The sequence below is a fragment of the Solea senegalensis genome, linkage group LG4 (genome assembly GCF_019176455.1).
Source record: "Solea senegalensis isolate Sse05_10M linkage group LG4, IFAPA_SoseM_1, whole genome shotgun sequence".
NCBI classification, from domain to species: Eukaryota; Metazoa; Chordata; class Actinopteri; order Pleuronectiformes; family Soleidae; genus Solea; species Solea senegalensis.
The window spans coordinates 27,043,639-27,056,063 of NC_058024.1; the positions used below are offsets into that span (position 1 = coordinate 27,043,639).

A 12,425-nucleotide genomic window follows, 5' to 3' on the forward strand; every position below is an offset into this window, starting at 1 on the left:
GACATTTTAGAATCGGCTCAGCTCGCTTGGAACCTCGTCAGAGCAGGAACTAAAGAAAACACCTGGTGCCAGGTACTAGAACTTATGCCGAGTCACGCCTTGCTGGAACTGGATAGTGAAAGAGCACCATACATGGCAGACTGTGGTCCAGATCTCCCACACGCTGCCGTATGCTGTATTTTTACTGGCAGTTTTTCTAACCTTCACAACATTCTAAATGCAATCGTCACATGATGTTACTGAGCCAATTGAAACTTTTAATCCAAATGAGTAACCGAGTCAGGGATTGAGACCCTGAAACATTTATAGAAAGTGGACGTAGTATTCAGGTTTAGCCGTTGAAAGCTAACCAGGAAGTAATCACAGACTCTTCTCACTTGATTTGCGTCACATTTTCATGATAGATAAATAGTCTCAAAGGCTATTTTCAGCTCTTCTTCAATAGCACATGATGTCAAATTAAGGGTAAATAAGCGTCCCACGTTCGTTTAAAAGTATCAACAAAACTACTACAACAACATTGTGCTAGTAAAGTACAACGGAAAACACAAAAAAAGTCAATAAAGTTCATACTCCTCAAAACTCTCCCATTAACTTTACTTTCAATAATAATAATAAAAACATTAAAACAGCAAAACTAAAATACTAGCTACTGAAAGACTCAAATAGTTTTCTAATAAGTGACTTTATTTCCGACCAAAGTGGTTTTCTGGTGAGGTTCTTGGACTCTGACGTGATGTGTGGTCTGTCAGAACTCCATGCACCACTGGATGAAACACTGCTGTGTGCCTGTCAGCTACAATGAGCTCGCCGGCTCCACTTGGCCCACAGCAACCCATTTACACAGTGTCTCTGCCAGCAGGACCTGGGCCAACCTGTTCTACGAGCCCTGACAGCCACAAAATAGAGTCCTTGACCCAGAACACAAAACCCCTACCCCACATGACAAAAGCAATAGATGGAACCGATGAGAAGCAGGTCTAAGGGAACAGTGACGTGTGGTTCGAGGATGCAGAAATCGAGGCCTTGTAACTGAATCTGCTCAGTAGGAATATAATAGCTTCACTTTTTTAAATGTCCAATATACAATTCTGGAGTGCCAAATAGTCATTGCAGTTGAACAAGCACATCACACCAAAACACAAGTGATAGTGACGGCTAACGTCAAGAAGCTAACCTACCTATTAGAGCCATCACCAATTTAAAGAGGCGAAACATCCGCATCAAGTTAGAAGAGCGAGCTCTGAGTCATTTTTGACACATTTCACAGGTCGTAGAACTCTCCTTTGTAAGCATTCGAGACTTATATTAAACCTAGTCTTAACTCTTTCCTTGTCTGAAGAGCAAGCTTCCTTTTTGGAGGTCAGTCTGTAGAGTCACCTTCCTTTCTTCAGACCAATATTAACCTTGGTGTAATTTTTCAAGTTAATAACATGTGATTAAAGTCTGTAGATTCTCCAAAGATTGTGCTGAGAGCTCCCGACTACAATCTCCAGCTCATGTGAGAATGCAGCTCCATCAAATCCACAGTGAATCAATGAATAATTGTCCTGATTCCTCAAGCCATGCGTCACCTTTTGTCATAAAGTCCCATTACGTTTCTCATATGTGAGAAGAGAACCCTGAGATAAGGTCTGGACCCAAATCAACCGGCATCCCCCAGCGTTCCTGTCTGAAGACGGTTTCTCCTTTTCTGAATCTTTTTTAACCAAAGACTGAGCTTTCTTTGAGAGTAAATCCAGAGAGTCACCTTCAGGTGGAGGTTTTATTAAGCTACTTTCTGCCATGACAGCAAATGGCTTGTTACTTAAGCTGAATTCAAGGGGGAACTTGTAATCATGACACATATATTGATGGACATGCAGGACGTTGAATATTCAAATGAATGCAAGTCTTGAAGTCTTGAAGAGACAGTAAACAGCCTCACTTGTATGCAGGGACGAGCGTTTCCCACGCTCCTCAAATGCAACTGTCAGAGCAACTACCAAAACAAAGGCTTGATGAAAGCACACTCAGTGTGACATCACACACACATTGACACATACAGGCATCAGTTCTCGGTTTTATATATATACGTATATATATATATATATATATATCTGTCACTTTCACGTGCATGAAGAATTACACATGGAGAAGCATGAACATGTGCTTCCTCAGCACATGTGTTTCAGATCAACATGTGTGTCCGCAGCTCGTACTCACCCTGGCAGTTCTGTGCAGCATGAAACACCTGGAGAGACAAGAACTTGAGGACCGCGTCTAATGTAATGAGGGATTTTAAGTAAACGTATGTTTTCAATGGAAACCTGATTATCTTGCTTATCTTCCCCTCTTTCTTTCTTTCTTTCTTTCTTTCTTTTCTTTTGTTATCGCTCCAACTGTGTCGTGTCCACACAGAAACATCAGGTGGTTAAAAAAAGCAGTCGTGATATTTTCCTCTTTTGTTTTAATTTCTCCCGCAGCTGAGAGTGATTCTGCTAAGACTGTGATGCTGTGTGAGCCGCCAGTGGGGGGCGGGCTGGATTAAGAGGACAAACCCCTGACGTCAAGACCCAGAGAAACCAGATCGCTACTACACATTATTTATCATTATCGCAGTGAAGTCAGTGTGACAGAGGAACATCAAACCATTACCTTCACACCACAGCTTACAAGTCTTTGCCCCCCAACAGCACCCTCCACCCTTAAAGCCCACCAAGTGCACTCATGTTATGAAATAATGCCTTTCGACAAAGGCTTAGTGAAGGAGTGAGAATGACTCACTTAGCTTACTCTTCTGTAAACAAAGGAGTTCGTGGAATCACTAAGAGCTTTTTGGAATCTAGAGGGCTACAGTGTTTGGGTCTCTCACGTCTGGAGTCTCATTACTGCAGTCTCTTTCTTTGTTTAATGGTTAACTAATGGCTAAAAGAACGATGATTAACATTAACCGTTACAATTTCTCACAGTTATTTCACCCCTGTGTGAATTCTGACAAATTGACAAATCTGCCAGTGATTTTGCTTCACTTAGGCCAACGATAGAATCTCCAGAAACAGGTGGAGCCAATCACAAACATCTAGACATCTAGTGTCTTTTGTATACAGAGTTGTTTGATGCCATTACTAGACACCCAACACACCTAAGAATAAGTACAACGAGCACATTTGTTGATGTGTTTTTCTGTTTGATTGGTTCATTTCGAAGAGGAAGGTGACAAACACCGTTTCCAGACTCGTATCTCAAATGAGATTGAGATGCAGTATTGGGATATAGCCGGGCTAAGATAATGTGGTTGGGAGCTGATTTATTATTGCATCTGTTTGTTCAAATGGGGGTCAAGCTGTGACCCTGAAGTAATAGAAGAATCTGGTACTTGAAGAAGACAATGGCAAGGAAAGCATGGTAGAATCCAGACTGGTGTATTTTCTTTTGAGTGAACTTATGGATTAATGGATGGTAGAAAGACACGGAATATTGCTTGACATGCAAATGTCAACCTATGTTTGTAGAAGAGTCTGAAACATTTCATTCAGTAAATCAATTCCCCGCTAGCTTGTACACTAGGACAAGGACAGTGGAGTCCAAAAAGACGTCAAAAGACATGGAAAACATTTACTGAATGTTGCGATGGTAACTATTTTGTCAATCAATCTTTCAAATTGAAAATATTGACACTGTTCTCAGTTGTAAAAAGTAAGATTGGAGGGTGAGAAGTGGCTTCTCTTTTTTTTAAAATCAAATTTAACCGATATCTCTTGCATTTCTTATCCAACACACTGGTGCCTTTACTACGACCCATGTCTGTCAAGTGATTAACAGACAGACGGTACTTGGATTTATAGATAGATGCCAATTAAGCCACTTAAATACCTGCGTTAGATGGAAAGCCAGTTCAACACATTTTCCAGAAATCTGCTTAAACCACTTCTTTGACCTTTTGGCATCAACACTTCACCTCTGTCGACTTCCTCGTCTCCCCTTCCCTCAATCAAGTCTCTGATAAATTTGGACTCTGGCATGGAGTCTATTGTTGCCATTCCACTGAGAGCCAGAGAATCTGGGAAGCATTGTAATTTTGGAGGGAGCCGCTGACAGCTGCTGCACTCATTGGGCAGAGTCCAGACTCCTATCTTGTGGTCTGTGAAAGCTCCCCCAAAAGCCCTAACCTAACCCTAATTGCGCTTCAGATGTCGAGCGTTTGTTTTCCCTCTGCTCTCACCCAACATAAACTTGCCCGGCCATCCTAAAAAACCCATTTACAGGATCACAAACCCAGCGCCTGCTGTCTACTTCGCCAATTAAGAGAGTAACAGCATGTGACAATGCGTAATACTTGAACATGTGTGCCCATCTGTGCTGGGGTCTTGTGTTACCAGTTTGCCCACAGGTCTGAGCCAAAGCATCTCCGGGTGTTTACCCAATTACTGCTGTGTAAGTCTGAGTGTTGAGAGACGTAGCAAGTTTGTAGCCACAGGAATTATATATGTTTTTATTATTATTACAGTTATTGTACAGAGGAGTGTTTTGAAGCTGATAAAGAAATCTACTGAGAGTTTCAATATAAACGAATGTTACAGATTCTTTTCATTTCAGAAATCTTTGTCATGAACTCATAAGGATCTTGCAAGATTTATCAAGTCAACACGTCTCGTGTAAAAAGAATTTGGTTGGATTTCACACAGATTTCCTCAGCAGGTCAGAGCTGGTTAGAGAGACTCCCTAAGGTCTATATGTCTATCTGTGTCCACTTTTTATGGTGTTTATTGTCTGAATTCTCCTTTTAGCGGAAACGAAACAGCCCGTGGGTCACACGGTGGTGTAGTGGTTAGCACTCTCGCCTTGCAGCGAGAAGACCCGGGTTCGAGCCCCGGTTGGAACAAGGGCCTTTCTGCATGGAGTTTGCATGTTCTCCCCGTGTGTGCGTGGGTTTTCTCCGGGTTCTCCGGCTTCCTCCCACAGTCCAAAAACATGCAATGTGGGGATTAGGTGGTGAATTGGACACTCTAAATTGACCGTAGGAGTGAGTGTGAGAGTGAATGGTTGTTTGTCTCTAGTTGTGTGTGGCCCTGCGATGGACTGGCGAACTATCCAGGGTGTACCCCGCCTATCGCCCGATGTAGCTGAGATTGGCACAGCACCCCCCGCGACCCTCTGGTGGAGGATAAAGCGGTTAGATGATGACTGACTGACTGAAACAGCCCGTAGGAGGTCTGCTCACACACTCACACGCAGATTCAAAAGGGCGTGGTGGCCACGGCAACCAGCGGGAATTATGGCAACTTTCGACCACTCGCCACAAAACAGGAAGTGGGCTGTAGATTGGCCATACGGCGACCGATCGCCTCAAAACTTCATACGTGACGCAAGAGACTGACCCTGAACACGTCTACCAATGAAACTTACACACATTCAGTATATTTTTATTATTTTAATGCATGTTATATACTTATAGCAGAATTCTTTTGGCTCTGACTTTGACTTATGTCTGTCTACGATTGTCAGAGTCTTATCTTATCTTACCATGCATAAAAACTTGCCATTGAAATGCTAACGATATTAATAATATCTTAATATATAATATAATAATTTCTTAGTCTGCCAGTGGGTTTACATTGGAGTCAATTGAAAGCGCGGTGTGGCTTAAGGCCCTATGTCAGATGGGATTTTTGCCAGATGAATTTAATCTACATTTAAGACATGTTGGACTTTGGAAGCACCACAATCAAAGTGTGTGTCTTTGAAATCTCAGGCTCAGGCTCAGGCTCAGGCTCAGCCTGGCTTCATTCAAGCTTTCCGTTTCCCATCGGCCTCTGATCTGATCTGGAGAGGAAGTGAAGTTTACTGTGCGCTCTGAGCGGCGCTGCCTGTGCACGGCTCAGGAAGGGTGACTCCGATGACCTCAATCCATGTCCAATGGGGAACACGCAGACACACACCCACCGCCGGGCTGCACTCACTGCAGCCATTGAGAAACCAGGAAAAAGGTGCGTGGCCATGTATAACTCCACCAAGTCAAATGACGGTCATCCATTGAGAAATTCTAACAGGAGTTATTCTGCGTCTGAAATGAGGGGTGACCGTCAAAGCTCTGCAGCGACTGAGACAACACAGTAAAGAGTCAAAATGAAAACACAGCCCGGGAGCAAGTTCTACTTCCCCTGTTTTTACTCACATGTGACTTATTTTTGCCATAAAAAGAGGTTTTCTGCAGAGTTCTGGGAAAGGTTATTATTTAAAATGAGAGGGTTTGTTTATGTTGTAGGTTAAAGATGACATGTATAACTGATTCTCAAGATGGGGGGAAAATGTGGATTTTTGTTGTGCACTAGAAAAATAATCTCCTTTTCAGGAAAAGAAATGTCCAACTGTGTCTTAATACGACATGACAGCTAACATTAAGCTTTAATTACCAGTGACGAGCATGGACATGGAATCCAGGATGCTGAAATAAGAAGCATGTGGTGTCTAATTTATGACAAATTTAAGAAATGTAGAGTTTGCATTTTGAAGAAAGTGTTTGTGATGAACACAATCTTACTTTTTTTTAAAGATTGGGTCTGAAAGAGTCTAGATGTACAAGCTAGTTTTAAGAATTATTGCCAAGAAAATTGACTGCATTGGCAGATTTATTTTCTTTAAACAGGAAAAAATAAAGAAAACCAGCTCCTGTGCATAAGATTAGGATGTTTTTTCTTTTAGTGTTTAGTGTCAGTGAGTATGTGAAGTCCACTGTGACTCCCTCATGTGTATGTAATTCATTACAACCACTGATCTCAAACGCTCACATTTCACTGACCCCCAGGAGCATAGCTAATTAGTTCCATCATACGGGGGAAATAAGTGCTAACCGCTGTGACGTTAGGGCATGAAATATAGTTTTGTGACAAAAGAAAATTCTTGGAAAAATGACAATGACTGTGTTTGTCTCTGAATGTAATGACCCTTATGACAAGGACTCATGGACGACGTCTTTTAATGTAACAAGATTTGTTTGCTGCGTCCTTCGTGCAGAACTATCAGACCAGCGTGAGGGAGCGTTTGTGGGTATACAGCAGCAGAGCAGGGGTGGGCGGGGAAAGGATGTGAAACTGCTGACTGTCCTGTTTTGTCTTTTCTTGGACGCTTTTTTGTGTGTTGTCAGTTAAACTCGAAGCTGTTTGCAGTCGTCTCACTTTACTAGCGCAATGTTACGGTTGCTTCCATCTGATTTCACATAAAACTAATCACTTCCTTTGTGGGTTCAGGGTTAGGGTTAGGGTTGATGTCACTGGGAAACACAAGATCTAAAAACAGTTTTAAATTACCTCCAGCATATTTGTACACTGGCGTTCATTAATACGTCTCTTTTAAATATAAATACAGTATAAATCCTCCTCCTTGTAAGTCTTAGACACCAGAGTCTTTTCATACGAGAGCTTTGAGTTGGGCGTGTGCACCTGCGAATGCACGTTGGCCTCTGTAATGACGGTGCATGCTGTTTGAACCCCCAACAAATAAGCTTTTAAAATGATCGTGTTCCAGCTGTTAGCATTTACAGTATCGCCACGTTAGGTCTTGCAGGGCAGGAAACATCCACAGACACCTGCAGTGAGTTGGCTCTCAGCCGTGCGGCGACATAAAGGCACAAGAAAACCAACATTTAATACTCTTACTTCACACGGGTTTTCATTCAGGGATTTGTAGACAATTGAACGAGGAGGAAAAACACTTCAATATCCTTTTTAATAACCTTACAATAGACACAAATAGTAAATCATAATACATTTAAGAGTAAGGCCACATCTGCACGGAAGAAAATATCCCTGTAAGGACGGCATTGTTTCAGGAAACAGAACCCTCTGAAACGACTCAAAATGCTGTAGTTCATATGCCAGCACTGTAAGTGGCGCTGTAACGTTACACCAGAAAACACATTGTAAACATTAGATACAACAACAGAAATAAAAGAACCGAGCCAGAGCAAAGGAACGGAAACAACGTCCGTTTGTTTATGTTTCGTGTGCCAGCGACTAACAACAAATCTCGCGACTTTCTGTCATAAACCTTCGAAAAGACATACAAGACTGTACCAAGAAGGTTTTGTTTTCACTTCATTTTATGATTTACAAACACTTTTTTCACCTCTGTGTGTGAAATCTCTAAAGACAGGAAGTGTTCTAGTCTTTTCAGACTGACTTTAGTTCCTTTTCATTGACAGTAGTTGGTAAAACTGTGAAACAATCTCCAAACACAAGATAATGAATGACACCGTAAGAGAAAGAGAGCAGGGAATATGATGTCATCGTTTTCCTAAAGAAACGTATTCTCTGTTACGGAGATGCGAGGCCAGTGTTTTGAGATTGTCCCACTCTGGGAGGTGTTTTCAAAAAATACCATTTACCATTTAGTGCTAAAACACATCGTCTCCGTGTGGACGGAACGCCTCGCAATAAAAAAAGTATGCATATTCACCTAAACCCGTTTCGATGTGATATTGTGTTTTATGCCATGAATCCAAAACTGAATCTTGCTTTTTCTCAGGTTACAGTTGCAGAAACACCTCCACCAAAATTCTTCACCACGTGCCTTCAGGACGCCATCGTAAGCAGGACCACAAACATGTTTCCTGCGACCCATCTGTGGCCCCCCAACCCAGTCTTTGGGAACCACTGCACTAGTGCATTCTTTGATCTTCCACATAAAGAGCTAATATACTGCAGCTCATGTAACCATTAAGTTAGTTTTTATTAATCCCCTTAGGGAAAGTATTCCTCTGCATTTTGATCCATCCTAGAATTAGGAGCAGTGGGCCACCACACTGAGTAGCGCCGGGGAGCATTGGGGGTTGGGTACCTTGCTCAGTACCCCAGCCCTTTTTTGGCCGGGTGGGGATTTGAACCAGTGACCCTCTAGTTACAAGTCAAGTTCCCTTCCCACTTGGCCACGGGCTGCCCATAACTTTACCAGTATCCTCCACAAGGTTTACAGCAGCGACTAAAGAACGTACAAGTACGTCTGCAATTAATACGATCAAATCACGTTTGTTGGCTTCCAACGACTTGAACTCCCGGTCTACTGTTTTGACATAAGTTTGTGTCACTAAGGAATCATTTCACACCCTGAAGTCACATGATAACACATTTTAACTCATGTCATGGAGGCAGCAGAGGAACAACAACGACTCCCATATGCTGTAATGTAAAAAAAGGATTTTCTATTTTCTCTATGGACTCTGGTGCGGGAGAGTGAAAGTTTAGAACAGTGACACAGACCACAGTCCTCCACTCCACTCCATGATCACATCATCCTGGTATATAACAGTAGAACAGTTAAGTACCACCCGAGGAAGCTCGCGTACCACAGTTTGAGAACCATGGGTTTAGTGGATATAGACAAATTACTTTTTTTAACAAATTGTTTGTGAAGTTACAAAAACGTGTCAATAACATAACTTTATCTCAAAAAAGTGTCATAAAAGCACTTTACTTTACCACTTGAAAGTTTGTGAATTCAAGGATTTCAAGGACCTGTGGGATCCTGCCTGCCTGTGTGTCATCAGGTAATTGGGTGACGTTGTGATCAGATTTGGGGTGAGTGAGTGAGTGAGTGAGTGAGTAACATCATGTCAGACATAAATCATCCTGACATGGACATGGACCACCCTTGTCTCTGCAGCAGCAGTGTATATAAGAGGAGCGGCTTCACTGTAGCGTCAGTCTACCTTTGTCTGTCTCAGTCACTGACCCCGCCCCTCTGTCTCTCTCTGTGAGTGTGTGTGTGTGTGAGAGCTGGTGTTCAGTCAGAGAGTGGAGCCTCAGCAGGAGCAGCAGGAGCAGGAGCAGCAGCAGCAGCAGCAGGAGCAGCAGGAGCAGCAGCAGACAGCTGGACAGTCGCAGCAGCAGCAGTTATGCCTGTTGCTGGTCCGGATCTCCACGGAGCGCTCATGTCCCAGCAGAGAACTTCACCGCCCGGAGACCGCAGTCCACTCAAGACCCGAGGATAATACGTCTAATAATACAATTAATAACAATATTGGAATAAGAATTCTGGTGTGAGTAGAGTTGGATGTGGCAGAGGCAGCGCAGGCAGCGCAGGCAGCGCAGGCGGAGAGTCCGCAGTTTATTAAGAAGAGGAACCGCAGGCTGAACGTGGACAATCATGCATGTGCTCCTCTGGGGTCTGGGCTTCCTGCTTCTCCCGGATTATTTCATGAATGTCGCCGCATCTACGGGGAGATTACTTTTGAATTCCAGCACAGGTAACAGTCTGCAGTCTGTCCGTGTGTCTCTGTCCTTCTGCATGGACTGCCTCTGTCTTTTTTTCTTTGTAGCGCAGAATGAATGAGTTTTCACTTCAGCCGTGCACGTGATCACAGAGGTGGCACGAGCCACGGTGTTATATCGGTATTAACGGTATTATCGCGCATCGCCTGATGAGTTTTTATGATCGTGAGACAAATTCATGCTTTCTGACTTATTTTTGTGTAAATATGTGTTTTTTAGTTACACAAGTAAGAGTTTAGACATTAAGACAAACGTTTTAATGTCTTGCGCTCGTAAGCTTGAGCTAATGACAGTTTTTTTGTAACTTTCATAACATAGTTCAGACACTTCTTTACATATTGCTCAGATAAACTTATGTTATTGATATGTGTTTGTAATTTTGCAAACTATTTTAAAACATTCTTGGTAGTCTATGGGTTCCGTTAGATTTCAGAAAAGTTATTTTGTTACAAGAGGAGCATAGTTTAGAAATGTATTGAATTTTATGAAACCTTTTTAGTCTTACCACAAGTTTTCACAACATTACAAACAAATTTGTAACAATTAGATTTGTATTTTTTGGGACCATATGGACAATTATGTTGCCCATTGCAATCAAAGGGGCTCACCATAAATTGATCGAGGTGAATTTCTTTTATCGTAATCATGATAATGTTACAATATCTCTACATTTTTTAAGTAAGTAAGTAAGTAAGTAAGTTTTTGTAGTGATGCTAAACTTGTTGTGAACAGAAGTTGTGTTTTTTGTGATGAAAGTAACAATATTTTTGTGATGTTTTTGGTAACACAACTGTAGGTTTTTGTTTGCAATGCTAGTTCATTTCTTTTCTTCGTACTTTGACAGATCAACCATTGGATAAAAAACTAAGTTTTAGAGTGACAATGCCTGATGCTGAGTGAATAATTGTCTGATGCTGATTCTAAAACAAAGGCAAATTCATCATTTTATTTCCCCAGTAAAAGAGGAAGTTGGCTCGTATGAGATTGTAACGCCAGTGCGAGTGGACGAAGCCGGGGACACGTTTCCACCCAGCGTCCACTTCCGAAGGAAAAGACGGAGTCTGGACGAGAGCGACGCCGCGGATCACTGGACGTCTCCAAATATCCACTACAGGATTTCTGCTTTTGGACAGAACTTTCAACTAAACCTCACGCTGGACTCGGGATTTATCGCACCTTCATACACTGTGACAATACTCGGACTACCACCAGGGGGCAACCTAACGGATTATTCTATGGATGTTGGGATGAACGAGGACGAGGAGGAGGAGGAGGAGGAGGAGGAGGACACAGAGTTAAGACACTGCTTCTATAAAGGACACGTAAATGCACAGGAAGAACATGCCGCCGTCATCAGTCTGTGCTCCGGACTGGTGAGTGTTTGTCCGTTTGTTTGTTTTGTTTTAAACGCAGAGTTTGAATCGCTGGTCACATGATGATCAGCTGGTCACGTGACCACTTTACCAACTTTAACACTGATGATGATTGTTTTGATCTACTGGAGAAAATCTAAAATAAAAAATGAATGCTTTAAAATAAGGTAAACTAAGGAAATATTAACTCATCTGTTAGTTATTATTAACTAACTTTTGCGTTTATTGCTGTTAATTGTTTATGATGTGACCTCTTTTTTTTGGTCATCATATAACTTTGATTTCCCACTAACTAACCCACAAATTGTTTGATATATACAGTATATATACATGTATAATGGTATATATGGTCTACGGTATACACATACTCATATATGTATTTATATGCATTACTTCCACGAAATATAGCATATGATATACAATCACTGACCAAATAAGGACCAGGCTGAAAAGTCCAATCTCAGAATATTTGATCAGGTAAACTTCAAACTTCGCTACCTTTATATTTGTCACATGCAGCGGGTGGAGCTGCTGCAACACTCTGAACTCTCGTCTACGTCTTTTACGTAGCGCGTGCGGCAGAACTGACGTCATTGTGGATCACAGTGAAGCTCTGCTGTTTTCACAGTGCAACCAGAGTGCACTGAGTTTACTCATGGAAATCACACTGATGGGACAGTTCATTACCAAAATGACAAAAAACTAATAAAAATGCTTTAAAGCGTTTGCTTCGGGGAACATTTATCACCACACACACACACACACACACACACACACACACACACACACAGTAAAAGTGCTAATG

At 42.1% G+C, this 12,425-nt stretch overlaps 1 protein-coding gene across 1 annotated transcript in view; it reads left to right on the forward strand.

The window, feature by feature from the left end:
• The first annotated feature begins 9,849 nt into the window (after positions 1-9,849).
• Positions 9,850-12,425, forward strand: part of LOC122768369 (A disintegrin and metalloproteinase with thrombospondin motifs 9-like) — a 61,766-nt gene continuing 59,190 nt past the window's right edge. Inside the window, exons 1-2 of the mRNA XM_044024309.1 lie at positions 9,850-10,222; positions 11,205-11,620. Coding sequence (XP_043880244.1) covers positions 10,123-10,222; positions 11,205-11,620 — 516 coding nt within the window. The 5' untranslated portion in view covers positions 9,850-10,122. The remainder of the gene's footprint in view (positions 10,223-11,204; positions 11,621-12,425) is intronic.